The 19,749-nt window shown below is 48.6% G+C and overlaps 1 protein-coding gene across 5 annotated transcripts in view; it reads right to left on the bottom strand.

The window, feature by feature from the left end:
• The window catches only part of fip1l1a (FIP1 like 1a (S. cerevisiae)), a 139,521-nt gene that overhangs the window by 96,125 nt on the left and 23,647 nt on the right, over positions 1-19,749 (bottom strand). For all 5 annotated transcript variants that reach the window (XM_072496770.1, XM_072496767.1, XM_072496769.1 and 2 more), the window contains exons 4-5: positions 8,703-8,809; positions 1,269-1,327 (exon numbers count right to left, since the gene is read on the bottom strand). In XM_072496770.1, coding sequence (XP_072352871.1) covers positions 1,269-1,327; positions 8,703-8,809 — 166 coding nt within the window. The remainder of the gene's footprint in view (positions 1-1,268; positions 1,328-8,702; positions 8,810-19,749) is intronic.

The following is a 19,749-nucleotide window of genomic DNA, read 5'->3' as shown; positions in this document are numbered from 1 at the left end:
AAGTAACAATACTTTACCGGTAGAATGCTAAGAACATGTTAAAAAAGTGAGATAAAAAGATTAATCTTCTACATTACTCTAACTCAGTTGCAGTTCTCATTCAGTATTGGATGCATGGACAAATCAAATATAAAATAATTAATTCAAAAAGTAACTATTTTACTTATTCACTACCAAGTAATTTTGATGTTATTCACTTTCAAATGCTCAAATAGCTTAAGGAGGTCGCTAAAATAAATATTTGATAGTTTAAACTGTAACTACAATGGGTTTAAACAAAACCATCTTGCAAGGCATTTCTTTTGCTCATTTATCAAAAGGAGGTGAGCACACAAACAATGACAGAAACAGCTTGCGATAAGTGACTTGAGTGAGGATAGTTACACAGGGCTTTAAGATGTTTTGTTTTGACAGATTCTACCACTGCATCAACAGAGTACTGGGAAAGGCTAGAGAAAATAGTAGCTGCTCATCTTACACCAAGGACTACAATTCAAGAAACTAATATTCAGGTTAAGAACTGACTGTATGCAACATTTACAGTGATAAACAAACACTATGTTAGCAAAGTAAAAGCGCACCAATCAATAATACACAAAATTGATCTAGTTTCCCATCGAGCAAGCCACTTTACCCCCCAAAGAGCAATTGGTAACAGTTACTGACAACAATGGCAGTTGAGGGTTCCTTACTGTGCAGAGGACTGACTGAAAGGCAACTGTGAACCAGGGAATGGAAAATATATGATTAACATAAATTTCCAGCATTTTGTTATTCCTAAAAATGTAGATTATAGAAACTTGAACATTTTTGTTGAAGATGTTCTTGAAAATAAATCGACAATTTCATTGCTTTTGTCTTTATTTTGACCTCAATATCCCCAAACATTTTGAAATTATGCTAAAGGGGCTTCATAAACTCCAAATTACTGTTTTACAAATGCCATACTACAATGCTAATGAAACCAACAAAGAAAACTCTTTTATATTTGGATATACAAGTTCAACAGCTAAAGTAAATCAATTTAAATACAAAAATTCCCAGAGTTCAAATGTGGGACAGTGCTGATTTCTCAATAACCAACCACAATTGAAAAATGGCTTGTGAGGTTATGTCCTTCTCTATTGGGTGGTAGAGGACAGGAAAGAATAAGGATCTTTGCCAAGCCTCTCTTAAGCAATGCTCAGTAGCTAGTTTATGCAGTTACTCATATTTTGGCTGTAATTGGCAAGTAGCTCGGGGAGAAAATAATGGCTAAAATCTCTTACCCGATCCATAAAGTCTTCCTGACGACTTAATATTGAGATTCACAGGTGTTACACCATAGCTATTGGACAGAAAATATAATTCAACTTAGACAAATCTTAATTTCACATGGCTAAGTGATGATCACTTGCTCATTTAATAGTCTTCACTTGAATTTTGTCAACGCAAATATTTAGTTCCACATATAAATGGACTTTAAAAGTTCCTGTTTATGAGTTTCAATATAAAGTTTGCAATGAAAGTTACACACATAGGACCACAGTTATTTGTAGCCGTCCTGAGCTTGTTTCCAAGTAAACAACAGCTGTGATAGCCTCACTGCATATCAGTAAGTTCTTATTTGGAGAATAGGTTACTCTGTGTTAGGACTTTGCTTTACCAAATGAAGGAACAGATTTTGTCAGTTCCTTCTGGATATGAGCCTAAAATGACAAATCTGGCCTGAAAAGCTGCGAGCGCTTATACAATCTGAATTCGAAAGATGGCATTGAAACACAATTTGACCATTATTTAATCATCAATGTAACCACAAATTCTAATTTAGGCACAGGGCTGGGAGCGAGGCTGTCAATGCAAATGCCGTGTGAGCTACATTAACAATTCCTGCAATAATGAATAGATTTCATAGAATTTACAGTGCAGAAGGAGGCCATTCGGCCCATCGAGTCTGCACCGGCTCTTGGAAAGAGCACCCTATCCGAGGTCCACACCTCTACCCTATCCCCATAACCCAGTAACCCCACCCAACACTAAGGACAATTTATCATGGCCAATCCACCTAACCTGCACATCTTTGGACTGTGGGAGGAAACCGGAGCACCCGGAGGAAACCCACGCACACACGGGGAGGATGTGCAGACTCCGCACAGACAGTGACCCAAGCCGGAATCGAACCTGGGACCCTGGAGCTGTGAAGCAATTGTGCTATCCACAAGGCTACCGTGTTACAAGGCTAAGGGATGCTTAGGTGGCATAGTGGCGCAGTGGTAGCACTGCTGCCTCACAGCACTGAGGGCCTGGGTTTGATCCCGCCCCGGGTCAGCGTGGAGTTTGCACTTTCTCCCCCTGTCTGCGTAGATCTCACACCCACAACCCAAAGCTGTGTAGGGTAGGTGGATTAGCCACACTAAATTGCCACTCAAGTAGTTAAGTTATAAAAAATAATGAAAGGACGTCACATAGGTTAGCACTGCTGCCCCACAGAGCCGGGGACCTGGGACTGATTCCGGTCTTGGGTGATTGTGTGTGGCGTTTGCATGTTCTCCCAGTGTCTGCGTGGGGTTCCTCAGTCTAAAGATTTGCAGGTTAGGTGGGGTTATGGGATTACAGCGATAGGGCGGGGGAGTGGGCTGCTCTTTTGGAGGTTTGTTGCAGACTCGATGGGCCGAATATACTACCTTCTGCACTGTAGGGATTTGATGAAACCCATGCCAGCCCACAGCAGGACCTGGGATACCATCTTGCGTGAACAGCACGGTAGTGCAGTAGGCAGCACGGTATCACAGTGGTTACCACAAAGACTCTCCTGTTCCAGCAACTCTTTTCTTCTTGCAACACTCCTAGTTCATGGATCCATCCACCTGCCACACCAGAGGAGCAAAACCTTCCACAGGTACACCTGCACCTCTTGCACTCAAATACTTCACTCTTCGCCTTGAGCGGGAACAACCAAATTGTGACCGCCCACTCCATGGCCGCTACTGGACGTCTCTGGTATTTTTTTAACGTTAAAACAAACTTTAATTTAAACACAGAATTCACATTAGAAACAAAGAAATAGCTTTATTGTTACAACAGCTCTCAAATAAAAGGGAAGACCTTAAACTCGGTTCCTAGACCTGTCTCTAGATTCCAATTAAGCAAAGCAACATATTACAAGTACCACATGAATAACGGTAGCCACCAGGTTTCTCCTTCCTTTTCTCTGTGCGGAATCTTTGGGAGAAAACCTTTTAGGATCAAACTGAAAAAGCTATGTTCAGAGGAGAATTCTCGGATGAAATTGACTTTTCAGACAGACCTGGCTACTCCCATTAACTATAATACCTGTACCCAAAGCATAAGGCATTATGTAGTCTTTTCCTACAGGATGTCCCTTGACTTGTTTAGCCAGGACCAAACACAATACTTTTCATAAATTATGTATACCCCAGGAGGCCTTCAAACATAAACAATATTCCATTAGCTAGCTATCTGTTAAGAAGTAAATGGTTCTCAAGATCTAGTAGCAGAACATTTCACTGCAAATCAATTATCTCACTTTTACAACGCCTTAAGTCACTGCTCTAGCAGTCATACTGTCTGCATCTTAACAGAGGTTTTAATAACATTACTGCCAAAAGCTATATGACAATGGATTCAATATTTGCTCACAATGCAGTTCAAGGAGTAACGCCATTACCGCCATCTTCTCAAGGTAACTACAGATGAGCAAGAAATTAAGCCTCACCCAAATCCTAATGACCAGAACATTTTAGTTGAAAACTATTGCATGCCGGGTTGCGGCGATGCGGAGCTAAGCCGCGCGATTCGGCAGCTCCCGCGAAAACTGACTTTTGGGCCCGCTAACGGAGCCCCAACGGCACTTTTTAAAAAAACCAACACGTGGGGAAGAAAGGAGAAAGTTCCCTACAGACCTGCATGGATCGGCCCCGCAGCGAAAAGGCGAAAAAAACGGCCCTGAGCAGCGGGAGAAGAAAAAGAAAAAAACAAAATGGCGGCGCCCACGGACAGAGAGGAGATGAAAGAGTTCATCATGTGCTGCTTCGAGGAGCTGCGTAAGGAGATGGTGGCGCCTATACTGGCAATGGCTGAAAGACTTGGAGCAACCCAGAAAGCCCAAGAGGTGAAGATCCAGGAAAAAGTGAGTGAGAACGACGATGAGCTCGTGGGCCTGGCGGAGAGAGTGGAGCGGTACGAGGCGCTGCACAAGACGTGGACGGGAAGACTCGAAGACCTGGAGAACAGATCAAGGAGAAACAACTTGAGGATTCTGGGTCTTCCAGAAGGAGTGGAGGGTGCCGATGCCGCGGCATATGCGGGCACAATGATCGGGACACTGATGGGTGCGGAGGCCTCCCGGGATTGCTGGAGCTGGATGGGGCGCACCGAGTGCTAGCGAGGAAGCCCAAGGCAAAAGAGCCGCCAAGGGCGATGGTGGTGAGATTTCACCGGTTTACGGACAGAGGGTCCTGAAATGGACCAAGAAGGAACGGAGCAGCAAGTGGGACAATGCGGAGATCAGAATATACCCGGACTCGAGCGCGGAGGTCGCTAAGCGGAGAGCGGGTTTCAACCGGGCCAAAGCGGTGCTGCATCGGAAAGGAGTGAAATTTGGAATGTTGCAGCCAACGCGACTGTGGGTTACACATAATGGCCAACACCACTACTTCGAAACGCCCGAAGAGGCGTGGACCTTTATACTAGCTGATAAATTGGACTCTAATTGAGGGTTTGTGTGGGAGGGGGGTGTTTGAGGGTTGAAGTATGATGGTTGTTGTACATCGTGGGTCAACCACGCGCAGGAAATGCTATATGGGCTGGGGGAGAGGGACAAGGCCACGACAGGAGCTTCCGGACCTGGAGGTAAGACTGATAATGGGAGGGGACTTCAACATGGCGCTGGACCCAGCACTGGACCGCTCCAGATCAAGGACGGGAAGGAGGCCGGCGGCGGCCAAGGTACTTAGGGGGTTTATGGATCAGATGGGGGGAGTGGACCGATGGAGGTTTGCAAGACCGCAGGCCAGGGAATTTTCTTTTTTCTCCCACGTGCATAAGGTTTACTCCCGGATAGATTTCTTTGTTCTGGGCAGGGCGCTCATCCAGAGAGTGGAGGGGACGGAGTATTCGGCCATAGCCGTTTCAGACCATGCCCCGCACTGGGTGGAACTGGAGCTGGGAGAGGAAAGGGACCAATGCCCGCTGTGGCGTCTGGATGTGAGACTGCTGGCCGATGAGGTGGTGTGTGGGAAGGTGAGGGGGTGTATTGAAAGGTACTTGGAGGCCAACGACAACGGGGAGGTGCGAGTGGGGGTGGTATGGGAGGCGTTGAAGGCGGTGATCAGGGGAGAGCTGATCTCCATCAGGGCTCATAGGGAGAAGATAGAGGGAATGGAAAGTGAGAGGTTAGTGGGGGAGATCTTGCGAGTGGACAGGAGATACGCAGAGGCCCCGGAGGAAAGATTACTTGGGGAAAGGCGACGGCTCCAGACGGAGTTTGACCTGCTGACCACGGGCAAGGCGGAGGCACAGTGGAGGAAGGCGCAAGGGGCGACTTACGAGTACGGGGAAAAGGCTAGTCGGATGCTGGCGCACCAGCTCGGTAAGAGGGCGGCAGCGAGGGAAATAGGGGGAATCAAAGATGGAAGGGGAGCCACGGTTCGAAGTGCAACGAAAATAAATAAGGTATTCAAGGACATCTATGAAGAGCTGTACAGATCCCAGCCCCCGGGGGGGGGGGGGGGGGGGGGATGAGGCGATTCCTGGACCAGCTGGGGTTCCCGAGGGTGGAGGAGCAGGAGACGGTTGGTTTGGGGGCACCAATTGGGTTGGAGGAGTGGAGTAAGGGTTTGGGGAGCATGCAGGCGGGGAAGGCCCCGGGGCCGGACGGGTTCCCGGTGGAATTCTATAGAAAATATGTGGACCTGCTGGCCCCGCTACTAGTGAGGACCTTCAACGAGGCAAGAGAGGAGGGAACCCTGCCCCAGACAATGTCGGAGGCGACAATCTCCTTGATTCTAAAGCGAGACAAGGATCCACTGCAATGTGGATCGTACAGGCCGATTTTGCTCCTCAATGTGGATGCTAAGCTATTGGCGAAGGTACTGGCCACAAGGATCGAGGACTGTGTCCCGGGGGTAATCCACGAGGACCAGACGGGATTTGTAAAGGGCAGGCAGTTAAATACCAATGTGCGGCGGCTCTTAAACTTGATAACTATGACATCGGAGGAGGGAGAGGCGGAGATAGTGGCAGCTATGGACGCGGAAAAAGCCTTTGACCGAGTAGAGTGGGAGTACCTCTGGGAGGTATTGCGCAGGTTTGGGTTCGGGGGAGGGTTCATTAGATGGGTTAAGCTCCTTTACAGCGCCCCGGTGGCGAGCGTAGTGACGAACCGGCGGAGGTCGGAGTACTTTCGGCTGTACCGAGGGACGAGACATGGGTCCCCCCTGTCGTTTGCATTGCCGATCGAACCCTTGGCCATATCACTTAGGGAGTCTCAGAAATGGAGGGGGATAGTCCACGGGGAAGAGGAGCATCGGGTATCGCTATATGCGGATGACCTGCTGCTATACGTGGCGGACCCAATGGAGGGGATGGTGGAGGTCATGCAGACTCTGAAGGAGTTTGGAGAGTTCTCGGGCTACAAGCTTAATGTAGAGAAGAGTGAGCTTTTTGTATTACAGGCAGGGGACCAAGAAAGAGGGATAGGGGATCTACCGCTGAGGAGGGCGGAGAGGAGTTTTCGGTATCTGGGGATCCAGATAGCCAGATGTTGGGGGGCCCTACATAAACTGAATTTGACGAGGGTGGTGGAGTAAATGGAGGAGGATTTTAAAAGATGGGACATGCTCCCGCTCTCGTTGGCGGGTAGGGTGCAGTCGGTCAAAATGGTGGTCCTTCCGAAGTTTTTGTTTGTGTTTCAGTGCCTTCCCATCGTGATCACCAAGGGCTTTTTCAAGAGAGTAGGTAGGAGTATTATGGGGTATGTGTGGGCAAATAAGACGCCGAGGGTTAGGAGAAGGTTCTTGGAACGCAACAGGGACCGAGGAGGATTAGCTTTGCAAAACCTAGAGAGTTACTACTGGGCAGCAAACGTGGCGATGATCCGCAAGTGGGTCATGGAGGGAGAGGGGGCGGCATGGAAGAGGATGGAGATGGCGTCCTGTAAAGGAACGAGCCTGGGGGCGTTGGTAACGGCACCGCTGCCGCTCTCGCCGACAAAATACACCACAAGCTCGGTGGTGGCGGCAACACTAAGGATCTGGGGCCAGTGGAGAAGACACAGGGGTGCAATGGGAGCATCGGTGTGGTCCCAGATCAGGGGTAACCACCGGTTTGTCCCGGGGAAGATGGACGGGGGGTTCCAAGGCTGGCATCGGGCGGGGATAAGAAGAATGGGGGACCTGTTCATTGACGGGACATTTGCGAGCCTAGGGTCACTGGAGGAGAAGTTTGAGTTACCCCCGGGAAATGCATTTAGATATATGCAGGTGAGGGCTTTTGTGAGGCGACAGGTGAGGGAATTTCCATTGCTCCCGGCCCAAGAAGTTCAAGATAGGGTGATCTCGGGGGCATGGGTCGGGGAGGGCAAGGTGTCGGAAATATACCAAGAGATGAAAGAAGAGGGGGAAGCGCTAGTAGAAGAATTGAAAGGTAAATGGGAGGAGGAGCTGGGGGAGGAGATTGAGGAAGGGCTATGGGCGGATGCCCTGGGTAGGGTTAATTCCTCCTCCTCGTGTGCCAGGCTCAGTCTGATACAATTTAAGGTGGTTCACGAAGTGCATTTGACGAGGGCGAGGCTGAGTAGGTTCTTTGGTGTAGAGGATAGGTGTGAAAGATGTTCAGGGAGCACGGCGAACCATGTCCATATGTTTTGGTCATGCCCGGCATTGGAGGGGTTCTGGAGAGGTGTGGCGCGAGTAATATCCCAGGTGGTGAAAGTCCGGGTCAAGCCAAGCTGGGGACTAGCACTATTTGGAATAGTGGATGAGCCGGGAGTGCAGGAGGCGAAAGAGGCCGGAATTCTGGCCTTTGCGTCCCTAGTAGCCCGGCGAAGGGTCTTGCTATTGTGGAAGGAGGCGAAGCCCCCTAGCCTGGAGGCCTGGATTTACGACATGGCAGGGTTCATAAAATTGGAGAGAATTAAGTTTGCTTTGAGAGGGTCTGCACAGGGGTTTTACAGGCGGTGGCAACCGTTCCTAGAATATCTCGCGGAGCGTTAGAAGGTCGATCAGTAGCAGCAGCAACCCTGGGGGTGGGGGGGGGGGGGGGGGGGGGGGGGGAGACACGAGAGATTGTTTGAGGGGATGGACGAGCGGGAGATAGCATGGAGGGTGGGGGGAAACGGTACGTGCGGCCAAGAGCCAGTGTATAAAGCTATGTAAATATACCATCTTGCCATGTATATGTCTTGCTCAGGGAGATTTTGCGTTATTTTGTTACGGAGGGGGGTTACTGTTTGTAAGGGGAAAAATTGTGTTGTTAAAAAACCTTAATAAAAAATATTTTTTTTTAAAAAGAAAACTAGTGCATGAAATAGCCCTGTTTTATACATAATTTCTTTGAAGCTGCACTTGCAGTACCTGCTCAGGAAAATGAAATCGTAAACAGAACCAATCCTGGCATGTTCATGCAATGTAAACCAGGACTGCTTTATTCACCTCAAGGAACACAGACATTTACATACAAATAGGAGAAGCATGGGGACGTACGTGTACTGCGGTGCTCCAGTTTTAATATCACCAATGGTTACTTGAACATCATCATCATCGTCATCACTATCACTATCACTTTCATCCTCCCCATCGGGCGCAAGATTCTAAACATCGAGAAAATAATTGCTTTTAAAACTAAATTGAATGTTAAACATGGCATTTTCAAACCTACAACATTCCCCTAGTCCATTGCAAACATATACAGGAAGTAGAAAAAGATACCAAAATATTCAAAGCACAAAGCTCTACGTTCTTGTGCTTTTAGGTTTCAAAACATCAGTCAACAGGGCAACTGCAGCAATTCTACAAGGCCACTGATATAATACTGAAGAAAGCAGATAGGAACAGGAGCTCCTTGAACTAACGTTAATTGTTTATGTATATATCAGAACAATGAAGATTTTTGCACTACACAGAACTTTGCATCAGACTTCTGTAAATACAATAAAAAGTAGATACCCAATTAATGTTTCAAGGGTTAACTATTAATATTTATTACTCAAATAAAAATCATTAAATTCATAATAAAGGTAAGCCTAAGCCATTTTTAAAAAACAAAAACCACAAACAACAAAAAAATACTTTTTAGATTTTAGTCTGAAAATCCAATCCTAGCATCTGGCAGTATATATAATAGGCTGGCATCTTCGGTGTCCGAAGATGACAGGCATGTTCAATGGTAGATTGGAGAAGCTCACAATAAAGCCCTGGTTGAGTTCGTGGCGCTTTAAATCCAGGATGTGACTGCTTCTATCCTCCCCGTCAATGGCAGGCTGCTGTCGAATGCCGGGAAGTTAATTTTAATAAATTAGCATCTTGTTAGAGGCCACACACTGGAATCACCCAGAGTCAAAATTAAATCCCACATCAGCGTGACTTGAGAATGGTGTGATTTACAACTGTCAATGGAAGGCAAACACCCAACGACCTGAGCTTCAAGGAGAGGTTGGAGCTGAGTGCACACAACGTAGCACACAGTGCTTGCGAGCATCTCCCATAGGAATGTGAATTAAAAGGGGAAGGGGTCACAGGCAAGTAGCAGTTTCTTCCTGACCGGCGGGGATACGAGTTCGGGATACCTTGCTCTGCACCAGGGGACCAGGAAGGGGTGTCCTATGACCTCCCTGCTATTTGCACTAGCGATAGTCTTTGGCCATTGCTTTAAGGAGCTTGGGGCTATAGAAGAGAATAGTACGGAGGGTTGGGGGGGGGGGGGGGGGAGAAAATGTGGGGTGTTTCTGTATGCAGACGATTTAGTGTATATATCAGAGCCGAGTGCATCGATGGGGAGCATTATGGGACTTCTCTGAACTTTTGGATCTTTTTCAGGACACAAATTGAACCTGGAAAAGAGGGAATACTTTGCGGTGTCCTGGCCGGGAGTGGGGAGGGGGTGAGGGGACTGCCATTCTGCAGGGCAGCAACCCACTTCACGTATTTGGAGGTGCAGGTGGCACAGGACTGGGGAGGCTCTGTAGGTACAATTGTACTAGCTTGATGGGGAGGGTGAAAGCGGATTTGGCAAGGTGGGATAGTCTCCTTCTGTCACTGGCAGGTCGGGTGCAGGTGAATAAATTAATGCACTGCCACAATTTGTTTTATACTTTCGGTGCCTGCCAGTCTTTTCGTCGAAGGCTTTTTATAAGGAAGTGGATAAGTTGATCACCTTGTTTATTTGGGGTGGGGTGGTAGAAGGTAGCCAGGGTTAGGAAGGTGGTCCTGCAGAGAGGGCGGCAGGCAGTGGGGTTAGGCCTCCTGAATTTATTATTTATTATATTACTATTGGGCAACAATAGTTGAAAAGGTGAGCTTTTGGGGGGGGGGGGGAAGAGAGCAAAAGAGAGAGTCCCAGTGGGTTGGAATGGAGGAGAATCTGTGCGATTGAGGGTAAGGGCGCTGGTTACAGCACCGCTCCCGATGGCCCTGGATAAATACTCTGGGGGGTCCGGTGGTGGTGGCAATGCTGAGATTTGGAGGCAGTTGGGGCAGCACTTTTAAGCTGGGGGCTGGGTCAGGGGAGATGCCGATTAGGGGGAACCATAGGTTTGAGTTTGAGCCAGGGAAGCTGGACAGAAGGTTTCGGCGATGGGTGGATAGGGGGCTTAGGGTATTAAATGACCTGTTCCTGGGGGCACGTTTTACGAGGTTGGAAGAGTTGAGGAGAAATATGGACTGGGGCAAGGGGAAGGTTTTAGGTACCTGCAGCTTCGAGGCTTTGCGAGGAAGGAGGTACAGAGCTTCCCGATAGCGCCGACCCCTCATTATTGGAAGAGGTATCAACGGCAGGGGGAATGGGGAAGGAGATGGTGTCGGCGATCTAGAGGAGAAATTTGTGGGAGGACAGGGTGTCCATGGAGAGGATCAAAGCCAAGTGGAAGGAAGAGTTTGGGGGGTGGGTATGAAAGACAGTTTGTGGTGTGAGGTGCTCTGGAGGGTGAACGTCTCAACCTCATGCGCGAGGTTAGGCTGATAAAGCTGAAGGTTGTGCATAGGGCACACCTCAGGAGGGAGAGGATGAGCTAACTCTGAGGGAGTGGAGGACGTATGTGAGTGAAGTTGGAGGAGCCCCACAAACCATGTACATATGTTTTGGTCCTGTCCGAAGCTGGAGGAGTATTGGAGGAAGGTTTTCAGTGTCATCTCGGGGGCAGTGCACATGAACTTGGAACCAGAGCTCCTAGAAGCCATTTTTCGAGGTGTCAGACCGGCCAAGGCTGCAGACGGATGCGGAGGCAGATGTTTTAGCCTTCACCTCGCCGATTGCCCGAAGGCAGGTTGTTGGGGGGAGGTCAGCTTCTCTGCACTGTGCCTCAGCATGGCAGGGGGGGGACTTACTGGAATTTCTGACTCTCGAGGTGAAGTTTGAGCTGACGGGGATGAAGGAAGGTTCATGGTGACTGTTTATTGTGCACTTTAGAGAATTGGTTGCCATCAAACATTGGTGGTGTTGGGGGGGGGGGCAAGTTATTGTTGGTCTTGATTACACTGTTTACTGATTGATTGCATTTTCTTCTTTACTTGGAATGTACGGGTGTTGTTTTCATTTGTATACTGAATGGGGTGCTGTTTGACACTGTAAACCTTCCTCCAATACTACTCCAGCTTCGGCAAGGTGAGATGGTCTCCCTCTATCACTGGCGGGTCGGGTACAGGCGATTTATTTTCTGATTATTTTCCAATGCGTGTCGATTTTCCTGCCAAAGGCATTTTTTCGAACGATTGAAGGGATGATTACCTCGTTCACATGGGAGGGGAGGTGGCCAGAATTAGAAAGGCGCTACTGCAAAGGGGAAGGCTTGGGGTAGGGTCAAGGGAAATGCCAATTCAGGGGAACCTTAGATTTGAGCCAGGGAAGTGGAATGGTAATTTTCGGAGATGGGAGGAGAAAGAAATTAGGACACTAAAAGATTTGTTTCTTGGGATTCTGTTTGCAGGAATGAAGGAGCTGGGAGCGAAGTATGGGCTGGAGCAGGGGGAAATATTTAGATATATGCAGGTTCAAGACTTTGGAAGAAAGAAGATACAGAGCATCCCGGTAGAGCCGACCTCCACATTGCTGGAGGAGGTGCTGACGACTTTTTTCATGGGCGTTATTCAGTATGCACTTTCAAGAATTGAATTACATCGAACATTTGGGGGTTGGTTGGGAAAATTTGGGGGGGGGGGGGGGCGACTGTAAGCGTTAATGGTGACGCTAGGTGATCCCGGATTCCTTTTTGTTATTTGTTTATGTTAACATGCAGGCTAATGTTTGGGGGTTTGGTGGGAGGATGGGATGGTTGTTATTGATATGGGGATTGACATTGCATTCGTTACTGATTATTATTTATTGTTGGTGGGTGTACATTTGGGAGAAAATGTGAAAGAGAATAAAAATGAATTTTTTTAAAGCTTTTGTCAATTTCGACCAAGATCAGGCGAGCCAGGGAGCAAGAGCACTGCGATTCGCTGAGATGTGGTTTTCCACAGGTGCTGGGTGCCATTTACGGCACTCAAGCAGCTCCTACTGTACTCAAGCGCATCAAAGATCTTTTGCGACAACAAGCAGCCCAGTATGTGAACCGCAAGGGCTTTCCAGTTGTTTAACATCTGCGACCATAACAAACTGATCATGCTGGTCTGTCCAGACAATGCCGATGCACTAAAGGATCTTTAGCCGCAAAATGCCACGAGAAGGAAGATCAGATGCAGTGAGGATTCTCCCAAGAGCACAAGATAGCAACTGGGAGTCTCTGGCAGCAGAGTGGCAGAGGTCAGCGCACTCATACAATGTGCAGAGTCTCATCTCATGCAGACCTTGATGGAATACAGTGGGCACATGAATTTCAAAAGTACTGTATTGTTTTGCTGCATAAGCACCCGCCCTCTTCAGTATTACACCTCCATTTGTCAAGAATCAAGCCAAGACGGATGGTCAGCCCTGCCTCGAAGGTGCTCAGAGCACACGTAACAGCATGTGATCCAACAATGCAAGGGAATGATATTCTTGAAACATAATACACCTCATGGTGCAGGCATCACTGGTGTGGGCAGTGGCTTTGGGACAGGACAATCACTGTGATCAGAGGGTTATGCACAGCAAACGTCATTTTGTGCAGGAACCAAATATTTCACTCCTGATCGACACAAACACATCTCATAATTAGGAGCCAAGACAAGGAGACATGAGGAGTGTATTTACATTGGTAAATGTTATACAGGTGATTAACACATATGCTCATGTTGTGCAACATTTCTACAGATGTGGGCGATGGGTAAGCCAGCATTTATTGCCTATCCCTAGTTGCCCTTCAGAAGGTGGTGAGCTGCAGTCCGAAGTGTAGGTACACCCATAGTGCTATTTCCCAGGATGTTTCCCCAGTGACAGTGAAGGAGCGGTGATATATTCCCAAATCAGGGTGATGAGTGACTTGGAGGGGAACCTCCAGGTGGTGGTGTTCCCAGGTATCTGCTACTCTTGTGCTTCTAGATGATCGTGGGCATGGGTTTGGAAAGTAGTGTTCTTGGTGTGTTACTGCAACACATCTTGTAGATGGGTACACACAGCTACCACTGTTAGTTGGTGGTGGAGGGTTTGAATGTTTGTGGAAGTGGAAGAAATCAAGCGGGCTCTTTGTCCTGGATGATGTCGAGCTTCTAGAGTGTTGTTGGAGCTGCACTCAGGAGGGGTCAGAGCAGAGTTACTTACAGTGGGATTCCTCATTTTTGGCGTACCCTGGTAACCACACTATTAGTATGGGTCGTCCTGTTCCTGGTCCTGCTCAATGTAACCCCCAAAATTTGATTGTGGGGGGGATTCAGCGACAGTAATGTCATTGAACGTCAAGGGCGGTGGTTAGATCCTCTCTTGTAGGAGATGGTTATTGCCTGGCACTTGTCAACCCAAGCCTGGATATTGTCCAGGTCTTGCTGCATTTGGACATGGACTGCTCCATTATAGGAGGAATCACAAATGGTGCTGAACATTGTGCAGTCATCTGTGAACATCCCCACTTGTGACCTGATGTTGGAAAGGGGGGGGGGTCATTGCTGAAGCAGCTGAAGACTGTTTGGCCTCGGACACTACCCTGAGGAATGCCCTGCAGTGATGATTGACCTCCAACCAGCACAACCATCTTCCTTGGTGTCCGGTTTGACTCCCACCAGTTGAGCTTTCTCCTCCTGATTCCCATTGACTCAGTTTAGCTAGGGCTCCTTTATGCCATACTCAGTCAAATGCTGCCTTGATGTCAAGGGCAATTGCTCTCACCTCACCTCTGGCATTCAGCTCTGTTGTTCAAGTTTGAACCAAGGCTGTAATGAGGACAGGAGCGGAGTGACCCTGGCGGAACCCAACCTGAGCGTCCGTGAGCAGGTTATTGCTGAGTAAGGGTCGCTTGGAGCACTGTTTATGACTCCTTCCATCACTTTGCTGACAATGGAGAGTAGACGGGATAGGGCAGTAATTGGCTGGGTTGGATTTGTCCTGTTTCTTGTGTACAGGACACACTTGGGCAATTTTACACATTGCTGGGTAGTTGGCAGTGTTGTAGCTGTACTGAAACAGCTTGGCTAGGGGTGCGGCAAGTTCTGGAGCACAAGTCTTCAGTACTATTACCGGGATATTGTCAGGACCCATAGCATTTGCAGTATCCAGTGCCTTCAGCCATTTCTTGATATCACGTGGAGTGAGTCATATTGGCTGAAGACTGGCATCTGTGATGCTGGGAACCTCTGGAGGAGGCGGAGATGGATCATCCACACGACACTTCTGGCTGAAGACTGTTGCGAATGCCTCAACCTTATCTTTGGCATATATGTGCTGGACTCCTCCATCACAGATGGGGATATTTGTGGAGTTTCCTCCTCCAGTGAGTTATTTAATTGTCCACCACCACTCACAGCTGGATGTGGCAGGGCTGCAGAGCTTAGATCTGATGTGTTCATTGTGTAATTACTTAGCTCTGTCTATTACTTGCTGCTTGGCACACACGTATCTTCACCAGATTGTAACCTCATTTTTTGGCATGCCTGATATTGCTCCTGGCATGCCCTCCTGCACTCATTCATTGAACCAGAGTTAATTCCTGGCTTGGTGGTAATGGTAAGTAATGGGGGATATGCCAGGCCATGAGATTGCAGATTGTGGTTGAATACAATTCTGCTGCTTATGGCCCACAGCACCTCATGGATCCCCAGTCTTTGAGTTGCTAGCTCTGTTCAAAGTCTATCCCATTTAGCATGGTGGTAGTGCCACACAACACATTGGAGGGTATCCTCAGTGTGTGGACGGGACTGTGTCTCCAAGACCTGCACGCAGGTCACTTCCACCGATACGGTCATGGATAGATGCGTCTGCAGCAGGCAGGTTGGTGAGGATGAGGTCAATTTTGCTATTCTCTTGTTGGTTCCCTCACCACCTGCTGCAGTCCCAGTCCAGCAGCACGTCCTTTAAGACCCAGCCAGCTCTGCCTGTGGTGGTATTAACGAGCCACTCTTGGTGATGAAGTCCCCCACCCAGAGCATATTCTGTACCCTTGCCACCCTCAATGCTTCTCCAAGTGGTGTTCAACATGGAGGAGGACGGATTCATCAGCTGATGGTGTCTGGTACGTGGGTTATCAGTTTCCCTGCCCATGTTTAACCTGAAGCCATGAGACTTCATGGAGTCCAGATTCACTGTTGAGGACTTCCTTCCCGACTTTATACCTCTGCCTCTACCGGGTGTGTCTTACCAGTGATGTAGGACATACCCAGGAATGGTGATCGTGGTGTCTGGGGGGTATGATTCTGTGAGTATGACAACGCCAGCCTGTTGCTGGACTAGCCTGTGCGACAGGTCTCCCAATTTAGGCACAAGCCATCAGATGTTAGTAAGGAGGACTTTGCAGGGTCGACAGGACTGGGTTTGGCGTTGTCATTTCCGGTGCCTGGGTCGATGCCGGGTGGTCTGTTCGGTTTCATTACTCTTTGTGTTTTCGTAGTGGTTACAACCAAGTGGCTTGCTAGGCCATTTCACAGGGCATTACCACACTGCTGTGGGTCTGGAGTCACATGTAGGCCAGACCAGGTAAGGAGGGCAGATTTTCTTCCCTAAAGGACATTAGTGAACCAGATGGGTTTTTACAACAATTGACAATAGTTTCATGGTCATCATTAGACTTTTATTTCCAGATATTTTATTGAGCTTAAATTCCACCACCTGTCATGGTGGGATTGAAACCCTGGCCCCCAGATCATTCTCCTAGGTCTCTGGATTACTAGTCCAGCAAGAATACCATCATGCCTCATTTTCTTGACTTTCCTAGCTCTGCTGCACAGTCTTGGTGCATTCCAAACATCCACAGTAGAAGTGGAGGCAGTCTGCACCCTGTGCCGATCTTGGCCGTTGCCTTCTGGAGGGCCGAGACCTGGAGGCCCAGGGCTGCTTTTGGAGTCCTGCTGTGCGGCAGTAGCACCCTCTCCAGCATATGGAACTGGAGGTGGTGGGGTTACAGGAAAATCCCAAAGTCCTCTGGATGGATGGCCCCGGGGTGTAGAGCTGCTAGTCCTTCTCCCTATTGGTTCCCAAGTCTTCCTGGCTGACTCCTTGCGAATGGGTAGTTGGAGTGAGATTGAGATGCCCCACAGCCCTATTGCGTTGACACTGATAGCTGCCAGCTTGTGCTTCAGTGATGGGGTGGAGCCCAGTGCAGCACCGATGTCCTGGACCAAAGTCTCCATTGCAGCTGCCATCTTACCAGTGTTGACCTCGATGCAACAACACGCTGGCACGATTACCTGGGACTGAAGGCAGGCGGACTCCATCATCATGCCCTGAAATCTGAGGAGTGCAGCAGGCATCCCTGCCTGATGTTCCTGAACTTGTCTTTTCAGCTCCAGCAACAGGTAGAATTGCATCCAGAGGCTTGTCATCTGACTCGGCCTCAGCAGATTCCTGGTCTCCAGCTCCCCTCCGAATGCCAGCATCTTGTGATATCCCTGCCTCGGTTTGCTGTGGATCAGACAATGCTCTGTGATCACCAGATTGTGACCTGAAGGTTACTCTAAAACTAGGTCCCACCACTGTGTGTCTCTGCGCAGGCGAGTGCTGTGGCGGGTCTTCAATTAGTATTGCCAGATTCATCTTTGGAAGCATCTTCAGGCCTTGAGTCGAGGGCTTGGCTCATGGACGGCTTACGAAAGGAAGGAAAAATCATTGGTGCACGGCAGAGGACATCACTCTCTATAAGGTTGTTGTAGTGTCAGATTCTCACTTGTTTCATCTCTGCGACCTCACAGTCAACACAGGAATGGTCTACATCTTTGCCAACCAGTTGGACTGCTTCATTCTCAAAATTGGTCAGGACCTTCAGTTCTAACATTCCACTGATGGTCTGGGACCTCTCCCCCTTGTTATAAGCTAGCTTGCCTTGTATGACGACAGGTGGAGGGTATAATCTGGGTGCCTCCCATGCCAGATGAGAAGGTTGCCTGACATAGAAACATAGAAAACAGGAGCAGACCATTCAGACTTTAAAGCGTGCCTGCCATTCACTAGGATCATGGCTAATCATCCAACTCAATAGCCTGATCCCGCCTTTCCCCATATCCTTTGATCCCCTTCACCCCTACTGCTATATCTAACTGCTTCTTGAAAACATACAATGTTTTGTGCCTTCAATTACTTCCTGTGGTAACAACTTCCACAGGCCAAAACCTCTCTGGGTGAAGAAACTTCTCCTCAACTCTGTCCTTACTGGTCTACCCCGGTTCTGGACATCCCGCACCATCCTTATTGCATCTACCCTCTCTAGTCCTGTTAGAACTTTGTAGATTTCTAGATCTCCCTTCATTCTTCTGAACTCCAGTGAATACAAGCCTAACCGACTCAATCCATCCCAGGAATCAGTCTGGTAAACCTTTGCTACACTCCCTCAGATAAGAACAAAACTGCACAACAGTATTTCAGGTGTGACCTCACCTGTATAACTGCAGCAAGACATCCCTACTCCTGTACTCTAATCTTCTTGTTATGAAGGCCAACATACCATTTGCCTTTTAAAAAAAATATTTTATTAAGGCATATATAATTTGAACAATTTTCAAGAGGAAAAAAACAACAAAGCAAATAACACCTAACCAACCAACATGGCTTACATACACAATTCCCCAATCCCCCTTCCCCACCAACTATTTCCCACCTCAACCAGCACCCCATGCCTCCCTCATTACTGCTGACAGCTTAATTTTCCCAAAAGATAAACGGCTGCCACCTCCAGGCGAATCCTAGCATCGATCCCCTCAGGGCGAACTTGATCTTTTCAAGCCCGAGAAACCCAGCCATGTCACTAGCCCATACCGCCGATTTTGGGGGTTCCGAGTCCCTCCATGCCAATAAGATCGGTCTCTGAACTACCAAGGAGGCAAAAGCAAAAACATCAGCGTCTTTCACCTCCTGGACTCCCGGGTCTTCTGACACCAAAACCGCCACCTCTGGACTCGAAACCACCCATACCTTCAATACCTTTGACACGATATCGGCAAATTCTTGCCAAAATTCCCTAAGTCTCGCACATGCCCAAAACATGTGGACATGATTTGTGGGCCCTCCCGCACACCACCCATACCTATCCTCCACCCCTTCAGAGAACCTGCTCATACGAACCACAGTCATATGTGCTCTACTGACCACCTTAAATTGTATCAGACTAAGCCTGGGGCACGACGAGGAAGTGTTGACTCTATTCAGGGCATCTTCCCACAACCCCGCCTCCCTGACCAATTCTTGTTCCCACATTCGCTTCACCTCCCCTATCGGGGCCCCCTCCCATTCCATGAGCTCTTTATAAATTTCTGAGACTTTTCCCTCCTCCACTCCCGTTTTCGACACTACCTTGTCCTGTATCCCCTGGGAAGAAGGTGCGGAAAGGTCGAAAACTGTCTCCGCACAAAGTCCCTCTCCTTCAGGTAGCGGAACCCATTCCAACTCCTCCTCCAAACTTTCCAAGCACAGAAAGCTGCCGTCGATAAACAGGTCCCCAAACCACTCAATCCCAGCGCGTTGCCACCATCGAAACCCCCCATCCAGCTTCCCCTCACCCCCCATTGCAAACTGGTGGTTGCCACAGATAGGTGGCCATGTCAACGCCCCCTCCGCTCCCATATGCTTCCGTCACTGTCCCCACACTCTCAAGGCAGCTACTATCACCGGGCTTGTGAAGTACCGAGCCGGCGAGAACTGCAGAGATGTCGTTACCAGTGCCCCTAAATATGCCACCTCCACCAGCTCCCACACAGACCCCACCCCCACTGCCTAACCGTTACCACGTTTGCCGCCCAGTAGTAGTTTCTGAAATTCAGTGGGACCAGTCCCCCTTCTCCCCAATCTCCTCTCTTGTCCCCTTGCTTGAATCAGACAGACCTCGCTCTTGCCAATGTTCAATTTGCATCCCGAAAACCGTCCAAATTCCTCTAGAATCCCCATAATCCCTCCAATCCCCCCCCCCCCAAAAAAGCAGGTCAGAAATATACAAAAGCAGGTCGTCCACGTATAAAGAGACCCTGTGCTCCAAACCCCCCCCGT

This window comes from Scyliorhinus torazame, chromosome 3 (assembly GCF_047496885.1).
Source record: "Scyliorhinus torazame isolate Kashiwa2021f chromosome 3, sScyTor2.1, whole genome shotgun sequence".
Taxonomy (NCBI): Eukaryota; Metazoa; Chordata; class Chondrichthyes; order Carcharhiniformes; family Scyliorhinidae; genus Scyliorhinus; species Scyliorhinus torazame.
Note: the sequence above shows the minus strand (reverse complement) of the source record. Positions and strands in the feature narration are given on the sequence as shown.